This window comes from Glycine soja, chromosome 8, assembly GCF_004193775.1.
Source record: "Glycine soja cultivar W05 chromosome 8, ASM419377v2, whole genome shotgun sequence".
NCBI lineage: Eukaryota > Viridiplantae > Streptophyta > Magnoliopsida > Fabales > Fabaceae > Glycine > Glycine soja.
Window position 1 is genome coordinate 23868741 of NC_041009.1, and position 22025 is coordinate 23890765.

The 22025-nt window shown below is 39.4% G+C and overlaps 2 protein-coding genes and 1 non-coding gene across 3 annotated transcripts in view; 2 read left to right on the forward strand and 1 right to left on the reverse strand.

Annotated features, from left to right (window-relative positions):
- The first annotated feature begins 1565 nt into the window (after positions 1-1565).
- On the forward strand, positions 1566-3907 carry LOC114424051. The gene is made up of 4 exons (XM_028390919.1): positions 1566-1596; positions 2295-2462; positions 2649-2828; positions 3852-3907. The coding sequence occupies exons 1-4, from the start codon at positions 1566-1568 to the stop codon at positions 3905-3907; spliced, it is 435 nt and encodes a 144-aa protein (XP_028246720.1).
- Positions 3908-10358: 6451 nt separating this feature from the next.
- LOC114424053 overlaps positions 10359-22025 on the reverse strand; it is a gene marked incomplete at its 3' end in the record, with an annotated part of 50557 nt that continues 38890 nt past the window's right edge. Inside the window, exons 2-3 of the mRNA XM_028390920.1 lie at positions 11592-12482; positions 10359-11375 (exon numbers count right to left, since the gene is read on the reverse strand). Coding sequence (XP_028246721.1) covers positions 10359-11375; positions 11592-12482 — 1908 coding nt within the window. The remainder of the gene's footprint in view (positions 11376-11591; positions 12483-22025) is intronic.
- LOC114424788 lies at positions 12112-12218 on the forward strand. The gene has a single exon (XR_003669088.1). It is a non-coding gene; the product is annotated as a small nucleolar RNA R71 (small nucleolar RNA).

The following is a 22025-nucleotide window of genomic DNA, read 5'->3' on the forward strand; positions in this document are numbered from 1 at the left end:
AAAACCATGATTATGAGGGGTCAAGACATTTATAGTAATTAAGAGGAGACTACTTCTTCTTCTTCCTCTAGTGGAAGTGAAAATGAAGTCAGGAGTGAAGAGTCTAGTGAGGAAGTCTACCCCCATGAAGAAAGTGACCTTCTAATGGTTAGAAGGCTCCTTGGAGGCCAATCTTGTGATCTATCTCAATCCCAAAAAGAGAACATATTTCATACAAGATGCAAAATTTTAGATAAAACTTGTTCTCTCATTGTGGATAGTGGATCTTGTTGCAATTGTTGTAGAACAAGATTAGTTTCCAAGTTTAACCTCACTATCATTCCTTACCCAAAACCTTATAAACTTCAATGGTTCAATGAGCAAGGGGAAATGATAGTTAACCAACAAGTGAAGGTACCTTTCTCCATTGGGACATATAAGGATGAAGTTAATTGTGATATAGTTCCCACGGAGGCTGTTGGTTCGCTCCGGGATACTACTTGTTTGTGTGGATGCGAAATCTACAAGCAACTCCACAGGGTCGTCAAGTAAATAATTAAAATGGTGTGAATCGAGTATCGAACTCGCGGAACTTGGAGGTTTTTTCAATTAGCAGGAATTTGCAAAAAGAAATCATGATTGTTTAGTTGTCGAGGCTTATCCTCAGTCGCTAAGCCACTGCTGTCTCGCTTAGCGGTTTGGTCTTGCTAAGCGCATGGTTCAGGCTTAGTGAAACAACAACTTTTGCACCTTCATAATTTTCTCCTTTTTACCTGAAATTGAAGTGAAATTTACATTAAATTCATAAGGAAGGCTTCTACTGAGCACAAATGAAAACTAAACTAAAAATATTTACAATCCTACCAAAAATAACCATAAATTGGGAGATTTATATACATTTTATAAAAGTTTTCTATACAAAAGTTAGTTGTATAAGATGACTAACAGAGGCAGGGCATATTCTTTTAGGAAGGCCATGGCAATTTGATAGGAAGATCATTTACAATGGCCTAACTAATGAGATTACCCTCACCCATTTTGGCACTAAATTTGTATTGCATCCTCAAACACCTTCATAGGTAGCTAAGGATCAACTTACAATGAAGGACAAGAGGGATGAGGAAAAGTTAGAAAAACAAAAGAAAAAAAAGGATAGTAAGGCTTTAGCTCCAAAAGTCAAGGAGAAGTAAAAAGAGGGAAGGTGTTCCTCTAAGAAAGTTGAAAAAAAGGAGAGTCATTTTGCAACAAAAAGAGATATTAAGAGACCTCTTATTCTCAAATAATCTTTCTACCTTCTCCTTTCAAGGGAGACTTCCCTTAGCACTGCCACAACTCCCCCACTTAAGACCATTCCCCTAAAGGTCCAAGAACTCTTACAGGAATTTGGTGATGTATTTCCCAAAGAGATACCCCTTGGGTTACCTCTTTTTAGGGGAATAGAACACCGAATAGACTTAGTCCCAGGAACAAGCCTTCCTAATAGGCCAGCTTATAGGACTAATCCTCAAGAGACCAAGGAGGTTGAATCCCAAGTTAAGGAATTGTTGGAGAAGGGCTGGGTCTAAGAGAGCCTTAGTCCTTGTGTTATGGTTGTGTTGTTGGTGCCAAAGAAGGATGGTAAGTGGAGAATGTGTATAGATTGTAGGGCCATCAACAACATAACTGTGAAGTATAGGCACCCCATTCCTAGGCTTGATGATATGCATGATGGGTTGCATGGTGAAAATATATTTTCCAAAATTGATCGTAAAAGTGGTTATCACCAAATAAGGTTGAGAGAAGGTGATGAGTGGAAAACCGCTTTCAAGACCAAGTTTAGGTTGTATGAGTGGCTAGTGATGCCTTTTGGGCTCACTAATGCACCAAGCACCTTCATGAGGCTAATGAATCATGTCCTAAGGGAGTTCATAGGTAGGTTTGTAGTTGTTTATTTCGACTGTATCATAGTCTATAGTAGGGACCTAGATGATCACTTAGGACATCTAAGGAAAGTTCTTTTAGTTCTTAGGAAACACACTTTCTTTGCTAATATAGATAAATGCACCTTTTGTGTCAAGAGTGGCCCACCGCAAAAAGTGTAGGAGATATTAGGAGCTTCCACGGGTTAGCAAGTTTCTATAGAAGGTTTGTTCCTAATTTCTCTACACTTGCTTCTCCACTCAATGAGTTGGTGAAAAAGAATGTGACATTCACATGGGGTGAGAGACAAGAGCAAGCCTTTGCTTTGCTAAAAGAAAAACTCACCAAGGCACCCGTTCTAGCTCTCCCTAACTTTTCTAAAACTTTTGAGCTAAAGTGTGATGCCTCTGGTGTAGGTATAGGAGCTGTGTTGTTGCAAGGTGGGCACCCTATTGCTTACATTAGTGAGAAACTTCATGGTGCCGCTCTCAACTACCCCACATATGATAAGGAGCTTAATGCCTTAGTTAGAACCCTCCAAACTTGGGAACATTACGTTGTTTCCAAGGAGTTTGTTATTCATGGTGATCATGAATCACTTAAGTACATTAGAGGGCAATGCAAGTTAAACAAGAGGCATGCAAAATGGGTAGAGTTCTTAGAGAAATTTCCATATTTTATCAAATACAAAAAGGGAAAGACCAATGTGGTTGCAGATGCTCTTTCTAGGAGACACACATTGTTTTCTTCCCTTGGAGCTCAAATTTTAGGATTTGATAACATAAGGGAATTGTATGTTTCTAATGAGTACTTCTCTCCCATTTATGCTATCTATGGGCACAAGGCCCAAGATGGATTCTACATTGCTAAGGGGTATTTGTTCAAGGAGGGAAGGCTTTGTATACCCCAAGGATCCATTAGAAAGTTGTTGGTCAAAGAGAGCCATGAAGGTGGGCTAATGGGGCATTTTGGAATTGATAAGACTCTTGTCCTCCTCAAGGAAAAATTCTTTTGGCCCCATATGAAAAAACATGCCCATAGGTATTGCATTAGGTGTGTGGCTTGTTTACAACCCAAGTTTAAGGTGATTCCTCATGGGCTATACATACCCTTACCTATTCCATCTGCACCCTGGGTAGATATAAGTATGGACTTTGTCCTTGGGCTTCCTAGGACCCAGAGGGGTGTAGACTCTATCTTTGTGGTGGTGGATAGATTTAGTAAGATGGCACATTTTATACCATGCCACAAGGTAGATGATGCTAGTCGCATCTCAAGACATTTTTTTAGAAAAGTTGTGAGGCATTATAGTTTGCCTATGACTATTGTGTTTGATAGAGATGCTAAGTTCCTTATCCATTTTTCGAAAACTTTATAGGATAATCTAGGTAGTAAGCTCCTTTTCTCCACCACTTCTCACCCACAGACTGATGGGCAGACAAAGGTAGTGAATAGATCCCTATCCACATTGCTAAGGGCTCTCCTAAAAGGAAATCACAAGTCTTGAGGTGAGTACCTTCCTCATGTGGAGTTTGCCTATAATAGGGGGGTTCAGAGAACTACCAAGCAGTCGCCTTTTGAGGTTGTCTATGGGTTCAATCCTCTCACACCTTTGGACCTAATTCCCCTTCCACTTGAAACTTCTTTTATACATAAAGAAGGGGTATCTAGGTCAGAGTTTGTGAAGAAATTACATGAGAGGGTTAGGAACCAAATAGAGAACCAAATAAAGGTGTATGCAGCTAAAGGCAATAGAGGAAGGAAGGAGTTGGTGCTTAATAAATGGGATTGGGTTTGGCTCCATCTTAGGAAGGATAGATTTCCTACTAAGAGAAAGTCCAAACTTAGCCCCAGAGGTGATGGCCCTTTTTAGGTCTTGGAGAGGATCGACAATAATGCTTATAGGCTAGACCTCCCAGAGGAGTATGGAGTTAGCAACACCTTTAACATTACTAATTTGGTTCCTTTTGTAGGTGTAGTTGATTCAGATGATGAGGGGTCTATAGATTTGAGGACAAATACTCTTTAAGAGGGGGGGGGGGGATGATGCAATCCTCCCAAGGAGGGGACCCATCACCAGAGCCATGGCTAGGAGACTCCAAGAAGATTAGGCCAAAGATGCAGGAAAAGGCCTTAGGGTTCTCATGAGCCTTAGGGTAGATTTTGGGCCCATGGGCTAAGTATGAGCCCACTTATCTTTGTATATGTTAGGTTAGGATTTCATTATTTTTGGGCCTTGTATTTAGGGCTCCATAGTGTAGGGTGGGTACCCTAGTAATGTAGGATTTTTTAGCCCTTGTATTTTAGGGCACCTAGACTAGTTTTTGTATTAGGGGTAGTTTTGTAATTTCAGATGCATTAAGTGAACTATTTGATGTGTGTGTGTTGGGAGAGAAATTTAATTGAATTGGGAGAAGCCCAATCCAATTAAATTTTGTACCATCCTAAGGGGGAGGTGAGCATTTGTTTGCTACACCCCATTGTCACATCATATAGTCACACTTTGTGCATGTCCTTGGTGTTTTACATGCCTCATGACACCTAAGGACACTTAGTGGAGAATCTTGGACTTGATCTTGGATTAGTGGGCTGAACCATAGCTAAAATTCACTAATCATAATTAGTAAAATTTTGGCTCCAAATTTGGCTCCACAAATTCAAATTCAAATTCAAGTTAAATTTGAATAGAAATTCGAATTTCCCTCCAATTTTGTGTGACACTTAGGTTATAAATAGAGGTTTTGTGAGTGCATTATTTTAACTTTGATCATTTGAGAAATTACACTTCAAAGTTCAGACCTCATTTGAGGCATAAATTTCGTGCCTCTTCTCTCCCTCTCCCTCAAGTCATCTTCTCCTACCTTCAAGCTCTTATCCATGGCTTCCTATGGCGGTGAGCTTGTTCTTGACTCATCTTCTCCTTGAAGTGGCATCTCCAATCACCTTTTCTCCTCCATTCCTTTGCCATTGATCTTCAAGAAGCAAAGGACTCTATTGATGAAGAAGATCCAAGGTCTACAAGCTCCACATGGAGCTACATCAACTGCGATCTTGAGCAACTTTCAAGATGTAGCTCTGATACCAATTGAAAAAAGATTATGAAACTTACAAACCAAAAGGGGGGTGAATTGGTTTCTAAATCAAATCAAACTTAAAAAAAAACCAGAGTAAGAACAACTTCTTTTCCAATGATCGTATTGTGAAATATACGTATACATGATTTTGATTATGCCAAAGAAGAATCAAAAAGGGCTGCTTCAAAGGATAAGCATTTGCTTCAAGGTTAATACAAGATTGCTTCAACAAAGAAAGTATTGCTTCAAGATTTCTTCAAGATCAAGCCTTGCCTCAAAACAAAGGGTTTCAAAGTCATGCAAGGCTCTAGTAATCGATTACCAGGAAGTGTAATCGATTACCAGAAGGGAAGTTTGAGAAATAGCTATTGAAAAGGGTTTTTAATTTGAATTTTGAACATGTAATCGATTACCATATGTCTGTAATCGATTACCAGAAACCTGTAATCGATTACCAGTGAAGAATTTTTGAAAAAGCTTTTTGAAAAGACACATCTCTTCAAACCATTTTGAAAAGGCACAAAGGGCCTATATATGTGTGTGTCTGACTTCAAAAAGCAATGAGAGAGATATTCCAAGAAAACTTCATTGCTAAATGCTCTCTCAAAAGAAACTCTTGGGCAAACACTTGCAAATCCATTAAGAGTTCATCCATGGACTTCAATTGTAATATCCTTCTTTTCAAGAGATAATTCCTCTTCTTTCTTCTTATACAAAAAAATTGTTTAAGGGACTGAGGGTCTCTTAAGTTGTAAGGATTCCTGAACACAAGGGATGGGTTTCCCCTATGTGGTTCAGACTTTGTAAAAGAATTTTACAAAGAGAAAGGAAAATCTCAAGTGGGTTGCTTGAGGACTGGACGTAGGCACAAGGGTGTGGCCGAACCAGTTTAAAATTGAGTTTGCATTCTTTCTTCCCTTATCTCATTTATTTTGTTGCAATCAATTTTGTCTTGCATGTTTAAAGACCATTATTAAATTGATTATTGCTTCTTCTGCATTCTAAGCCTATCTCATTTAGAAGGGGGTTAAAAGTTTGTTAGTGGGAAATTAATTCACCACTTCTTAAGATAACTAAGGCCATATTTGTCCAACATGTATCACAAACATTTGATAAACCAATATTTAATCAATCACCCTTAACACAAAATGTTTTGTTAAAGTTCTTTCTCAAAAGATGTTTTCTATAACCTCTAGTAAATCTTTCAAGTCTACAATGAGAAAGAAAGATGAGATCAAGAGAATATGTACACCAATTTTTATACTAATTCACTCTCTATCTCTAGAGAAGCTAATCCAGTTATCTAATTCAACTCGAATTAGATTTTCACTATGCATATATAATTGTTACAAGCAATCACAATCAATCTCATTTCCTACCCTAGAAAAAGAGACTAAGGCATCCAACCCTAGGGACCTTTGTGAATAAAAGCCTGAGAGAAACCTACCTTTAGCCCAAACTAGAAAAACCTATTCTAGTAAGCCTTCAGAAATTCATGCAAAAAAGTGTTAAGAAAGACATAACCTGATCAATCATATGCAAGAACCTTGCTTGAGTGAATGAGTGTCTTCTTTAACTCAAGAGAAATTTATAACTCACTATTCACCATGAGATCTTCAAAAATGAAGTTTAGAAGTTGTGAGTCACACTTTTTCTAAGCACTTAATCTTCTCTCATTATTTCACTTATTTCAACTCGCACTTCATTTGCTCAGAAGTGAGAACACAAGGTGGTTATTTATACAGAAAATAGTTATAACCGCATGTAATCGATTAAATAGTCAATGTAATCGATTATTTTGAAGAACTAACGGATTATATTATCATTTCAATAAGTGTTCTTCCCAAATTCTAGAAAACTTTCAAGAACAATGTAATCGATTAGATTCTTGATGTAATTGATTAAAGTGTTCTAGATCACTTATGGGAACACTTTTAAGAACAAAGTAATCAATTATGATTATCTGGTAATTGATTAAAGTAGAGACTCCTGAAAAACAAATCATTGTCTCAACTTAATAGAGTAATCGATTACGATTAACTGGTAATTGATTAAACCGATACGAAAATCTCTTTGGAAGCTATAAGCACTTGTGTAATCGATTATGATTAGACTTGTAATCGATTAAAACAAAGAGTTTTATGCACTGGAGAATTTTATAACTTTAGAAACAATCTTCTTACTCCTACATGATGATGCATGATGTGCACATGAAAATATAGAGACTAAAATGCAACAATCAAAACAACAATCAATACAAATGCCACTCAAGAGAGTTGGGCATGTAAAAGACAAAACTTCTTCAACCTCCAAGACTTAGTCTTCATGTTGCTCCCCATATCTCTAACATATTGGTATCTTAGGGATCTCTCCAGAGAACAACCACACCATCTTTGATATCCTTTTAGGCTTTTGGATCTTTCCCATGCAACGCTTGTAGGGTGTCTTTCATAGTTAGGTCTTTGCTTTTTTTATCGACCTTGCACATATCTAATGAGTTTTCCTTCTCTAATTAATGCTTTGATAAAAAAATTCAGTTGAAAAAAGTCATTTGTGTCACATCCTGTCACTCTGTGATATCTATAATATTTGGATTGGTCATTTCCACATGCATGGATATCAACAACTTTGGTGAATCTAAACATTCTTCCTTTAATTCCACATTCAATATCTCATCTAACATATGCCCTTGTGTTGTATTTGTTAGGTCATAAGAAGAATTAGGACCCTCAATTATTTTGATTAGATGCAAATAAATACAAAGGTTAAAAGTTGCGTCTTATGCACACTTAGATGAAAAATATTGTTTTTGCGTCTAAAGTTTCAAACGGAAGCAAACATATGTTATGATCTGATGCATCATTTATGGTTTCATTTAATACTTTGTGCCTAAGATTCATTTTTTCAGGAATTGTCTTAGAAACATTCTTCCCTGGATCTATTGAAATCTTAAGAAGCATAATAGAACTATTAGTGCTTTCAAGTTCAAACTTTATCAAAAGACATGTTTTATTGTGAAAGACCTGGTCTAACCAAAAGCACATGGTTTTCTGTTGGAGTATGCTTCCAGAAAACTAAAGAGGGTGGTTTCTCAACATGAAGAACATGTGCATTTAATGCAAGCATTAAATGCCCCAACAAATACTTCTTCAAATGCAAACATTCAATGAAGAAATCTACCCATTTAGAGACAACATACATTTGTTGAAGAAGACCTATAAATGCAAGCTTTGAAGAGTTGAAAAATAAACCTACGCGCAAAGATTTGAATCTCTTGTTCTCTCTTCTCAAGTTCTTTCTATATATTTCATAAAGTTTCAAAGCTCTTTAAACACCTTGATTATCCTGAGAGAAAAGACTAAGTGCTTAAGTTGTCTTAAGTTGTAAATTTGTCTTGAAGACAATTAAGAATTAGTGAGTGAGCAAACCAACAACAAATCTTCTTATTTGTTTTAGAGTTAGTAGTGGCTTGGTAGAACAAAGAATACTACGTTTTTAAGTTTGGTGATAAGCTTGGGTTGTAAGAGCCAGAAATGGCAGTGAACAATACTTGTAACTATTGAAGTTAGTGGAACTTGAAGGTTTTCCAAGAACTAGACGTAGTCTTGGTGTTAAGACGAACAAGTACAAATTCTTATGTCTTATATTTCTATCTCTTTATGTATAAGTTGTCTAGGGTTTGAATTTGATTTGAAAAACACGTTTTTGATAAATCTATTAATCATTGTCTGATCGTGTTTGTTGCAAAAATATGTTATCTATTTTCAAAGTTGTTTTAGACGATAGCTTTGTGTTTATGAAAAAGGTTTAGAAAATTTCTAAAATCACAATTCAACCCTCCTTCTTCTAATATTTTCTTTTACAATATTCAAGGTTGTTTACTCTTCATGTCTTTGCTTTGTTTTGTATGGTAATTTCTCTTATGGTTTTGGTGATTTGTCAGACTTTGCAGTTGAAGTGTTCTTCCACAAGTTCTTATTTTCTGCCATTTTCAACTTACTGACCTCCAATATGTTTTTATAATTGATATATTTGTTTTCCTTTTAAACAAATTCCTTTAGAGTTTGAAGAACCTAAAGCACACTAGAAGGGGGGTTGAATAGTGTGATGGATAAAAACTTTACCCTTCAAAAACTATGAAAGCTTTTCTCAAACAGATATCAATGAACGATGAGTTTCATCAAAGGGGTTCGAAATTACTTTGTGTTTAAAAGCCAGTTCACAGAACTTGGACACAATAATGTAGAAGTAAACTCTAGAAAAGAACTAGTTATATAGAAGCAGTAAGGAAACACATAGAGGTTTTATATCAGTCCATCCCAACTCTTGGGCTACGTCCAATTCTCCTTCAAAACTTGAAGGGTTCCACTAATCAAAACTTTGATTACAACCAAGTATTCTTTATGCCACTTTTGGCTACAACAAGTACTATGTAGAACACTTCTAGCACTACCCTTAATCTATGCCTAAGATTAATAAGACCCAGGTATTTTGGATCACGAAGCCACTCCTGGTTTTGACAAACAATAAATTTTTGATAGAATACATATTCTAATAATTCAACGAGTGTTTACACAGTAAGCTCGAATACAATGGAAACTTGCTAACTTAGAAGAGCTAAGGTTCACTCAATTCGCTCACGTTTCCCCTGTTTCAGTCTTGGGTGTTTTGCTGTGAATAGTGAATGCAGACTCTCCAACTGTTCTGCACCCGAGTAGGAATCAGCTCCCCCTTCTCATTTCTGATCACTGTGAGGCCAGTCTTTTTCGGGACTACCTGGACGGGACTCACCCATTGGCTGTCGGAGATAGGATAAATGATTCCAGCTTGCAAAAGCTTGGTTATCTCCTTCTTCACTACATCAAGAATCACCGGGTTGAGTCTTCTCTGTGGCTGTCTTACTGGTTTAGCTCCATCCTCTAAATTTATTCGATGCATACATGTGGATGGGCTAATACCAGGAATGTCCGCCAGGGTCCAGCCTATAGCCTTCTTATGCTTCTTGAGAACTGACAACAACTTCTCCTCTTGCTCATCAGCAAGGGAGGCAGATATAATCACTGGAAAACTCTTGCTATCATCCAAGTAAGCGTATTTTAAATTTGATGGCAGAGGCTTCAATTCTGGTGTGGTCGGCTGGACAGTGGTAGAAGGAGATGGTTTCTCAGCCTTGACCTCATAAAGAAAGTCAGAGGTATGTGTACTTCCTGAAACATGGTTAGTCCTATCTGACTCTATAAAATCAATCTCAAGAGGTAAAACACCACCACCAGGCATGCAATCAATATCACTCTCAGATTCACTCTTAGCATCAAATTCAGACATATGATCAAGTACAATTTCAGACTCAATGCATGAAGAGTGAGAGGCATGCAGATTAGAATAAAGATCAGTCATGTATTCATCAACAACATGGTCAATTATTTCAGCACGAAATACAGAAAGATCTTCAGATGGGTATTTCATAGCATCCAGAATATTAAAATGAACAGTTATATCACCAAACTCCATAGACAGTGTGCCTGCATAAACATCTATCTTAGTTCTAGCAGTTTTCATAAAGGGTCTGCCTAGAATGATGGGAACTGATCCTTGAGAAAATCCATCTTCCATATTCAAGATATAAAAATCAACAGGGAAAATCAGTTCACCAACTCTAACTAAGACATCTTCTATGAAACCAACAGGATAGGCAACACTTCTATTAGCTAAATGAATTACCACATCAGTTGACTGCAAGGGACCTAGAGATAGAGAATTAAAAATAGACAGAGGCATAACACTAACAGAAGCTCCTAAATCTAGCATGGCATTGTCAAACTTACTATTCCCTATGATACAAGGTATGCTGAATGTACCTGGATCTTTGCATTTTTCAGGAATTTGAGGAACAGATTTACCAATCAATGCGGAGACATTTCTGCCCATGCTAATCCGTTCACTTCCTTTAAGCTTCCGCTTATTAGTGCACAGCTCCTTCAAGAATTTGGCATATCTTGGAATTTGCTTTATTGCATCCAACAGAGGTATGTTTACCTCTACCTTTCTAAACGTTTCCAAGATCTCTTTCTCTGCCTCTTCCATTTTTTTGTTGGAAACTGCTCTTGGAGGGAATGGAAGAGGGGGAATGTGCTGCTTCTGCAAATCAGAATTACCTGTGGAAGAAGATTCACCTGCACAGAAATTGTTAGGTAAATTTTTGTCATCACCTTTTTCTGGAATAGAGTGAAGTTTGGCAGGTTCATTTGCAGATGAGGAAGGTGCTACGGGTTGAGGTCCTTGACATTGCTTTCCCGACCTCAATGAAATGGCACTGACATTTTTGGGGTTTTGGACAGCTTGAGAAGGCAGCTTGTCAGAATTCTGGGACTGTTGTTGATTCAATTGAGTAGCTAATTGTCCCATCTGATTGGTTAAGCTCTGAATGGAGGCTCTGGTCTCTTGCTGAAACTGCATGTTCTGCATAGTCATTTGCCTCACAAGTTCTTCGAGGGAAGGTTGTGGAGGGGCCTCAACTGTTGGCTGTTTCTGGGGTTGTTGCTGTTGTTGGATTGGTGGAGGAATGTATGGTCTGCTTGGGCCAGCAGCATTTTGGAAGGAAGGAGCAGGCTGTTGTTGTTGTTGAGGGCTGGACCATCTGAGGTTAGGGTGATTCCTCCATCCAGGGTTGTATCTGTTGCTGGAAAGGTCATAATTGTTCTGCTGTGGTTGATTTTGCTGCTGAGGTTGAGGAGGTCTATTGTAAATATTTGCAGCATAAGCTTCAGGCTGCTCAATTGCTCCAGGTTGCTGCATGGAAGGGCAAAGGTCTGTATGGTGGTCAGCAGAGGAGCACAAACCACAAACCCTTGCGACAGGTACAGATTTCTGATTCAAGGCCAGCTGGGTTACCAAGTTGACCAACGCATCCAGTTTGCCTTCAAGCTTCTTAGTTTCAGATGATGCAGATGGGTTTGTAGCTACCTCATGCACTCCTCTAATGACTATGGCATCATTTCTGGCACTAAACTGTTGGGAGTTGGAGGCCATCTTCTCAATTAAATTTCTGGCTTCAGCAGGAGTCATGTCTCCAAGGGCTCCACCACTGGCAGCATCTATCATACTTCTCTCCATATTACTGAGTCCTTCATAAAAATATTGGAGAAGAAGCTGTTCTGAAATCTGATGGTGGGGGCAACTAGCACATAGTTTCTTAAATCTCTCCCAGTACTCATACAGGCTCTCTCCACTGAGTTGTCTAATACCTGAGATATCCTTCCTGATGGCTGTGGTCCTGGAAGCAGGGAAAATTTTTTCTAAGAACACTCTCTTAAGGTCATCCCAGCTCGTGATGGACCTTGGAGCAAGGTAATACAGCCAGTCCTTTGCCACTCCCTCTAATGAATGAGGAAAAGCCTTCAGAAATATGTGATCCTCTTGGACATCTGGGGGTTTCATGGTAGAGCAGACAATGTGAAATTCTTTCAAATGTTTGTGCGGGTCTTCACCTGCAAGGCCATGAAACTTTGGAAGCAAATGAATCAGTCCAGTCTTAAGAACATATGGGACATCCTCATCAGGGTATTGGATGCACAAGCTTTCGTAGGTGAAATCAGGTGCAGCCATTTCCCTTAGAGCCCTCTCACGAGGTGGAGGTTGTGCCATGTTCTCAGAATGTGCAAAATCAGAATGCTCAGAATCAGAATGCTCAAAATTATAATGCTCAAGATCAGGATGTTCAAAATCACCAATAACAGAATGCACAGATTCACCAGTTATGGAATGCTCAGAATGATCAAAAGGTATAAAATGATGCCTAACTAATCTATGAAATGTCCTATCTATCTCAGGATCAAAGGGTTGTAAGTCAGATGGATTGCCTCTAGTCATACACTACATTCAGCATGCACACAACTAGTTGCCTTGTCATGTAAATAAAGGTGTAGGTTTGAACTACAGCTACCCTCAAATGATATCCAAATGACTTGAAATTTTGTGAGCAACCTTATAAAATGATGAGAAGATAGCACAAAAAATTTCAGACAAAAATTCAAAGTCTAACTATGAAAGCTAAAAATGGTAGGTTAAGAAAAATAAGTGAATAAAACTTGAAAAATAAAAAACTTTTGACAGAATCGGTTTTTTTGGACGATGGAGACCTCAGCCAGCCTATGGCGGGCTGCCGCGGCGTAGGAAACTTTTTTCTACCCCAAATGCATATATAATAATTGCGATTCTGATAACCGGAGCAAAAGTTATGGCCGTTTGAAGTTTTGACAAACACAAAATTTGCTAGTTTTTTGGAACTTTCAAATCTGACCAAACTAAAGGCTCTAGCTATTTTTCCCACAAAATATGGATTAAAAGAAGTTACCACAAAAACATTCAGCCAAAAATAACAACCCTAGCTACTAAAACAAAAAATCCCAAATAATTCAGCATGGGTGGTCGCTAAAATCCGTCTCTAGCTGATTTCTACTACTACCCTGTTTTTCCGCAAGCTGATTTCTACTACTACTCTGTTTTCAAGCACAATCTTCACAGCAAAACACCCAAGACTGAAACAGGGACTTTGTTTGTATTTAGATTAATGCAAACCCAATTTAAAAGCAAGGGATAAGAATTTAAAATAGAAAATAGAAGATAAGGTAAAGAAAAGATAAGATATTTAAAGATAAAATTCGAAGATAAAAGATTGAAAGATCAAAATAGAAGATAAAGATAATAGATAAGATAAGATAAAAAAAAAAATTAAAGATAAGATATGATAAAATATTTAAATTGCGATAAAGATAACTACTTCTAAGAAATTCAAATAAATAAGATCTAAATCTACTAAATCTAAATACTTACTCCTAAAACCCAACAGTAAAAAATAAGGAATAACTACTTCTAAGGAAGACCGACAATGAAAATAAGGACTAAAATCTATATATTAAAATCGCTAAAACCTGACAAGTCTAATTAGCCTAGATATATGGATTCTGGATTTGTCTGTTATCAATACCAGTGAACTAATCAACACTAACACACATACTAACACAATACTAACAATTAAACATAAAACACGAAAGGATTAAACACACAACAATAGCTAGCTATTATGAACCTTTGGACACTGCTCCCCGGCAACGGCGCCAAATTTGATCAAGGCCGTACCCGAATCAAATAAACATGAAAATGCAGTAACTAGGAAGTGATCCTAGGTCGTTTCCCAACGAGCAGTGACAAGCCAAATGTTCATAATATACTTGCAGTAACAGTAACAGTAACGATGGGGGGGGTTTGGTTGTTTGGTAATTAAAGAGCATGAAATTCTGATACAGAGGTCAGATGTCGTACCAGATGTCACGACATCACGTTTCAGAACATGCAGAATGTATATTTGACTGTATGAACAGATTAAACAAGTAAATAACACAAGAGAATTGTTAACCCAGTTCGGTGCAACCTCACCTACATCTGGGGGCTACCAAGCCAGGGAGGAAATCCACTAAAATAGTGTTAGTTCGAAGATCTAACAGCCACTGTTTACAACCTTCTCACCTAACCACTACCCGTGCAATCTCTACCTAAGAGCCACTCTTAGATATGAGAAACCCCTCTCACTCCCTCTCAATCACTCTCCCGTGTTTACAATTAATTCAAATACACACCAGAGATTGCTCTCTGAACAATAGAGATCAACTCCACACACTATAGAGATCAACTCTACACACTCAGGTCCAACACTTGATGTTAGAGTAACATCAAGGTGGCTCACAAAACACTCAAGTCCCAAAACTCACAAAATAACTCTTCAATCCCGGACTTGGTACAGAACTCGTGCAGCCTCCATGTTTTTATAGCAGTGTGTGGGTCTAGGCTGCAACAGCTTGTGCTGGATGAGATCTATCATTCTTCCTGAAAATCTGCACTTAAAGAACTAAAAGATAATGTTTGATCTTTTAGTTTTTATCTTTAATCTTTAATCCCTGAACGAACTCTTCTAGTTTGTAATTCGAACTTTAATTATCTTTTAATTCGTTCCTAAAGATAGATCATCTAATCTCTTGCTAACTGCACAAAAATCTGTTAAAGATATAACAGATTTATATGTCCAGTATTTTCGGGCAAGATGTCCTGGACATCGTATCCGACATCGTGGATCCTGCAACTTCAATGCTTTTAGCAACTCCAGTATTTTCGGGCAGGATGTCCTGGACATTGTATCCGACATCGTGGATCCTGCAGCTTCAATGCTTTTAGCAATTCCAGTATTTTCAGGCAGGATGTCCTGGACATTGTATCCGACATCGTGAATCCTGCAGCTTCAATTCTTCATTTGACACTTTATCTTGCCTTGTGCATTGTGCAGCCCGATCTTATTCTTTGACATAACGTTGGACATCATGTGCAGCAACTCCAGCTTTCCTTCATTGTCTAAGTGCTTATGTTTTAACAAAATCTTAGCCAATCTTTTAAAGCTTAGTAAAGCTAAGCACTAACAGAGCAGAACAAATAAAATGGAATACGAAACTACTAATACTAAAAATGGGTTGTTTCCTCTGATTCAGAAGCCACTCTCTTATCCTGGGTTATGGAGAATTCGTCCCTAACAGTCAACCACTTAATCCAACCATATTTCAATTTACTAAGCGAAAATTAACTTAGGGTTTTCAATACGTGATTAGGCACCACATACACCAGTTAGCCCTTCGTCCATTAAGCATGAACGCAAGTTAGGCTCAGAGGCAATTAATCGAACACGAAGCGTGCACTGATTAATATTCACGAAATTGGGATAACTGGTGAAGGGAAAACTGCCAGGAAACCACATTGCAAGCGAAACCTCAAAGAGAGTTGGGCTTCGTCCTCAAAAGGAACAACACCAGAAAATCTAGCCTTCCATTAATCAATAGAGAACGAAATTATAGATTGAAGAACGAAATTTTATTGCTAAAATGAAAAGTCAAAACTGGAATTGCAAAACAAAAAAGTGTCTAAGAAAAGCCTAAAACTAAAAACGAAAATAGGAGAGAGAAGAAGAGAGAGAGAGAGAGAGAGAGACTAAAACTAAAAACGAATAATCGAAGAGAGAGGAGGCCTAAACTAGAACCTTGGTGCTGTTATATAGTTTTTCAGTCCCAAAGCTTACAAATCTGTTTTAAATCCAGGCCCATAAATAAATTAAATTCAAATCTAGATAAGATAAGATAAGATCTAGATTAAATAATATCTAGATGAGAAATTCAAATCTAGATAAGATAAGATCTAGATTAAATAATATCTAGATGAGATCAAATCTAAATAATATCTAGATAAGATAAAGATAAGATAAGATCTAATTTTGTAGAATAAAATAGTCTGCCCTCTTCAAGTCCAAGCTCAATTCTGGATTCAAGCCCAAGCCCAATTCTGGATTCAAACCCAAGCCCAATTCTGGATTCAAACCCAATGCTTCATTAATTCCTGAAATTAGATTAAAAACATCAAATTAGCTGAATGGGCCCAAATAATAAAACTGCCTAATAAATTTGACAATTAAGACTAATCAGTATTTAAAATGGGGCAAAAAGGGTTAAGAAATAGGAGAAAATGATGGCACATCACTTCTACATAGGAGTCATTTGACTTAATCCATCAACTGAAAAAATCCTTCAACTATTTCTCGTCCTTGGAAAATTCTTTTTGCAAGAATCAACTACTTCTTTCATTCTTCCTCACTACGAGGTTGTGAAAACAAAGACAAAGATTGGCGCCTCAAAGCCCTACATTGGGGCAATGAGGGGCACCGTGCATGAACCTTAAGTGAACCTAGGGGCAGATTAGAAGTTCTCACCCAATAGGTTCCCTACTACAAGGTCATGACGAAAGAAAACGATTGGTACCTCAAAGCCCTACACTGGGGCAATGAGGGGCATCGTGCATGAGCCTCGAGTGAACCTAGGGGCAGATTAGAAGTTCTCACCCAATAGGTTCCCAGCTACAAGGTCATGACGAAAGATAACAGTTGGTATCTCAAAGCCTTACACTGGTGCAATGAGGGGCATCATGCATGAGCCTCAAGTGAACATAGGGGTAGATCAAAAGTTCTCGCCCGTCAATGTTTTTAAACAAAAAAAGAGAGGGGACAAACCCTGGAATTTATATGGATTGATTAAACGTCAAACGGCTCCATTGCCATCACTCCAAAATGGTCAAGTGACTAAATCAAACGGAACATACACTCTGAGGGAGTTCCTAGAAAGATTTGCAAAAGATAGGATAAGGTTGCATGAATTATCACCTCTTTCAAAAGGACAGTCAATCTGTGTTTTCCAAAAAAATCAAAATCAAAATCACAAAATAGGGAAAGAATGTTATGAACATTCCATTACATTGCATTGTTTCATATGAAGTCCGCATTTACCAAATTTCACAACAAAGGTTGCATGCATCTGCATCACTAAACATCATGTTAACTACATCTAATCTTTTGAATTTGGGATCACCGACTCTTTCGATAAGTCGATCTCTTGCTTTCTCATAAGGATGGACCCTTGGGTACTAGTACCCTCACCTTTAGAGGACTATATGTCCTCGTTATCAGAGGGCTCCACGCCCTCACCTTCAGAGGACTACACGTCCTCGCCTTCAGAGGGCTGCACGCCCTCACCTTCAGAGGACTACATGTCCTCGCCATCAGAGGATTACGAGTCCTTGCCATCAAAGGATTACGAGTCCTCGCCATCAGAGGACTACACGTCCTCGCCTTCAGAGGACTAAACGTCCTCGCCTTCAGAGGACTACACGTCCTCGCCATCAGAGGGCTGCACGCCCTCACCTTCAGAGGACTACACGTTCTCACCTTCAGAGGGTCATGAACCTTCACCTTCAGAGGACTACACGTCCTCGCCATCAGAGGGATGCATGCCCTCACCTTTAGAGGACTACACGTCCTCGCCTTCAGAGGGTCGTGTACCTTCACCTTCAGAGGACTGCACGTCCTCACCTTCAGAGGACTACACGTCCTCACCTCTAGAGGACTACATGTCCTCGCCTTCAGAGGACTACACGTCCTCGCCAACATAGGGCTACACGCCCTCACCTTCAAAGGACTGCATGTCCTCACCTTCAGAGGACTACACATCCTCACCTTCAGAGGACTACACGTCCTCACCTTTAGAGGGCTACACACACTCATCTTCAGGGGACTATACGCCCTCCCCTTGAGAGGACTACATGTCCTCGCCTTCAGAGGACTACACGCCCTCACCTTCAGAGGACTACACATCCTTACCTTCAGAGGACTACACGTCCTCGCCTTCAAAGGGTCATGTACTTTCGCCTTAGTAGGGCTACACGCCCTCACCTTCAGAGGACTACACGTCCTCGCCTTTAGAGGACTACACATCCTCGCCCTTAGAGGGCGACACGCCCTCACCTTTAGAGGACTACACGTCCTCGCCATCATAGGACTACACTCCCTCGCCTTCAAAAGGTGACACGTCCTAAACTTCAGAGGGCTGCACGCCCTCACCTTTAGAGGGCTACGTGTCCTCACTTTCAGTGGGCTCCATATCCACACCTTAAGATAATTTAAGGTCCTCTGCCCTTAAATGCTTAACCGAGACTTGCACTCCCGGTTAAGGGGCTAGTAGTTTCCTTTTATCAGTTCCTGGGCCACCCCCTGATCCTGGAGGAGGGCCAACTATGCAAGTACAACCAGAGGAGGAGGCTATCATGCAGCTACTATGCATACCGGGGCAAGATTTCACCCGTGCCGCTGCAAAGAGACGAGTGTGGATCATGCGCACTAACATGACCACTATTACACAGATATGGATGACGTTGCTACTTAGCAACATTCTACCCAGCGACCGTAATGCCGATCTCCCCCTACGGAAGTATCAGTTGGTCTGTGTTGTCCCGATATAGGTAAGTATGCATATGGTTCAACTGATTTCTAATGCCATTTACTATTTGCAGGGATCGTGCCCACAAGACACCCACTGGACCCGGAGAAGTCCAACAGGGCCCTCGGGTTTCCAGCTCTGGTTACGGGCCTCTATCAGTCCTATAGGGTGCCCGTACTCCCCGGCAAGGTCATGCCATCGCGACATAGGTAAGTATGCATATGGTTCAAACTGATTTCTGATGTCATCTATTGTTTGCATGGATTGCGCCCGCAGGACACCCTGTGGACCCAAAGAAGTCCAACAGGGTCTTGGGGCTTCCAGCTCTGATTACGAGCCTCTGTCAGTTTTACGGAGTGTCTGTCAACCCCAACAAGCTCATTAGGCCCCGCATTAACCGGGCTTTCATCAAGAAGTACTGCCCCCCAAGCAGGCGCAAGGCGAGACACCACAACAACCTGGGGATGGCCGGCAGCGGGCAACAGACGCACCGCCACCACCACTAGAGTTCACCTCAGCTCATCCACAAAAAGGTTAGAGTGTTGCCTACGACATGTAACGACCCGCCTCGTCGCTACGGTATCCACACTCTAATATTCGATAATTTCAATTTTTATAAAAAGAACTCCCTTAATTTTTTATTATGAAAATAGAAGTGATTTTGTCACAACATAAATTCATCCAACAACACGTCATTACTTAAGTGATTATGCATAATTACATAGAAACAATAATTCGGTACATGTCATACACATAACGAAAATTAAATATGTTCATATATATATACATATATATATATATATATATATATATATATATATAATTAAAATTCCAGTTTTACATCTTTAACTCAACAAAATAAAACTTAAAAGCCAACTACGGAGGAGTTGATTACAAAACACAACTCTCTCCCAAAATAACGCCAACGTCATCACGTCGGCTCGGCGGCTGCTCACCAGAATCTTACTCCCTACACCCTGCCACTGTCATTCTGCTCCCACGAACAAGGTTCGTGATCATCACAGGTATCAACCACACGATACAAAATTGCAAGGGTGAGTTTATTATAAAAGAACCAATACCAATTCCAAATAACCACAATTAGCAAGGAACATAGGCAAACATGATAAACATACACAACAATCATTATTCAACACTCATATCCAACAAATATTCATCATTCACATCCAACGATTACTCATCATCCATCCATGGACCCAATCAAGACTGCACAGAATGATGCATGCACCTAACTCAACACTCAGATGCAATGTGGTACGTACCAACAACAACCAAATATCAGGAAATAGCCTAAGCGTGTCTACACGATACTCTCACTTAGGGAACTGTGCTGAGTTTGTCAAGACCACCCGGTTGTGCACATAACAGCCCCCCTCCCATAGGTGATCAGCCTGGGAGCCCAAAGGTGTTCCCTACCAGGTGACAGCCCCCTAGTACAAAGTACACTTGGCCACAGTTACTCTATTTCCTGTGTCGTATGAGCTATGATCACGGCCAAAGGTAAATGCCAAAGACCATGGACCAATTAAAGCACCTAAGCATCCCCTCAGGATTGCTTAGATTCTCTAACCACGCTAGTTACCCACGTCTGGGCCATCCGACAAGGTCAGTGCACTCTACCCCCCATGACATACACTCCATACGACGTATGATCGTGGCCAAAAGCTAGTGCCAAAGACCCTGGAAGGTTAGTGCACAGTGCCCCCCACGATCATACACAACATCCAACGTATGAACGTGGCCAAAAGCTAGTGCCAAAGACCCTGAAAGGTCAGTGCACAGTGCCCCCCACGAACATACACAACATGCACATGCCAATGCATTTCCAACATCAATCAACAAATCGTATTTCCATGTCATTCACAACATAAATATCATCTCATCTCAATGACGTTATCAACAACAACAACAACCTCATTTCATATTCACATATTCATCAATAATAACAATTCATGTTGACATGGTCTTTATTAACAACATTATCTCAAATCAATATCATCATAATTATCATTATCATCACATATCAATTAAAATCCTCAATAGCAACATCAACAACAATTCAAACAAACACAACAATATCATTTCCACACGCACGGTCTTCAAACAACACATTTCAAACAACCAAAACAATATCATTCATCAGGATACATATATATATCGCATCCCATTAGTTAAAACGTAATTTTCTTTGAAGAAAAATCAGCATGCAACAGGGACAGGCAGATATCCTCATAGCTAGGTTCCCCGACCCTAACTATGGTGTTAAAATGGTAAATTTTATAATAAACTCCCCTTACCTATAGTGAGCTACCCCATGGATTCCTCGTCGCGTCACTTGAAGATTCCTTTTTGTCTTTGCTTGTCGATTCCACACAAGCCTCTACCATGCCAAAACGAAGGAGACTTAGTATGGATTTAAGAAAACAAAGCTAGTAACAGTGCTCTGGGTCAAACACCCACATTACTACATGAAAGAGTTGAGAGTATTTCGGGTTTTACAAAGGAACGTAATTTGGAAATTCCGACCACGCCAATGTGACCGGGGTTCAGTGTAGGTTACGAAAATAACATGTATTTCATGAAAGGATAACGTTTACAAAGTCTCTTTCTCTAAGGTTTTTCAAAGGAAGCATAAGACATGCAATGGCGGTTGCAAAGTTAGAAAAGATGCAAAGACAAGATGAAACTAACAAGAAACAAGCATAGAACCATGGTTACCTCGAAAGAAGACGAAAGATCAGATTAGGGTTTTCGTTCTCTACCGAAACTGCAAGCCAAGTTGGAAATTCTGCTTCGGTTGAAGGGTTCCTCTCGGTGTGGGTTTTCAATGGAGAACAATGATGGTTTGTGGTGGCTAATGGTGGATGTGGGTGATGGAGAAAGTACTTGGAACTTTAGAAATGGATTTGGAAGAAATAAAGAAGAAGAAATGTCATTTTTCCTAAGCTACAAGAAAGCAAAGGCTGAAGTGCTTAAATAAGAGATGCTCTCGGGAACGGAAGCTTCTAGCACACTCCAGACATCTTCTCAAAGATCCCAACGGTCAGATCATGGACAATTTTCTTGTGAAGTTACAAACTAAATTTCGAGAAGATCCAACGGTTACCGAAGGCTGGGCAGCGTGTTTACCGAGGCAGATTCATGTAGTTTTCTCTAGAAGCTTCATTAAGAGGCTTCCTCTAGAAGCTTCATTAAG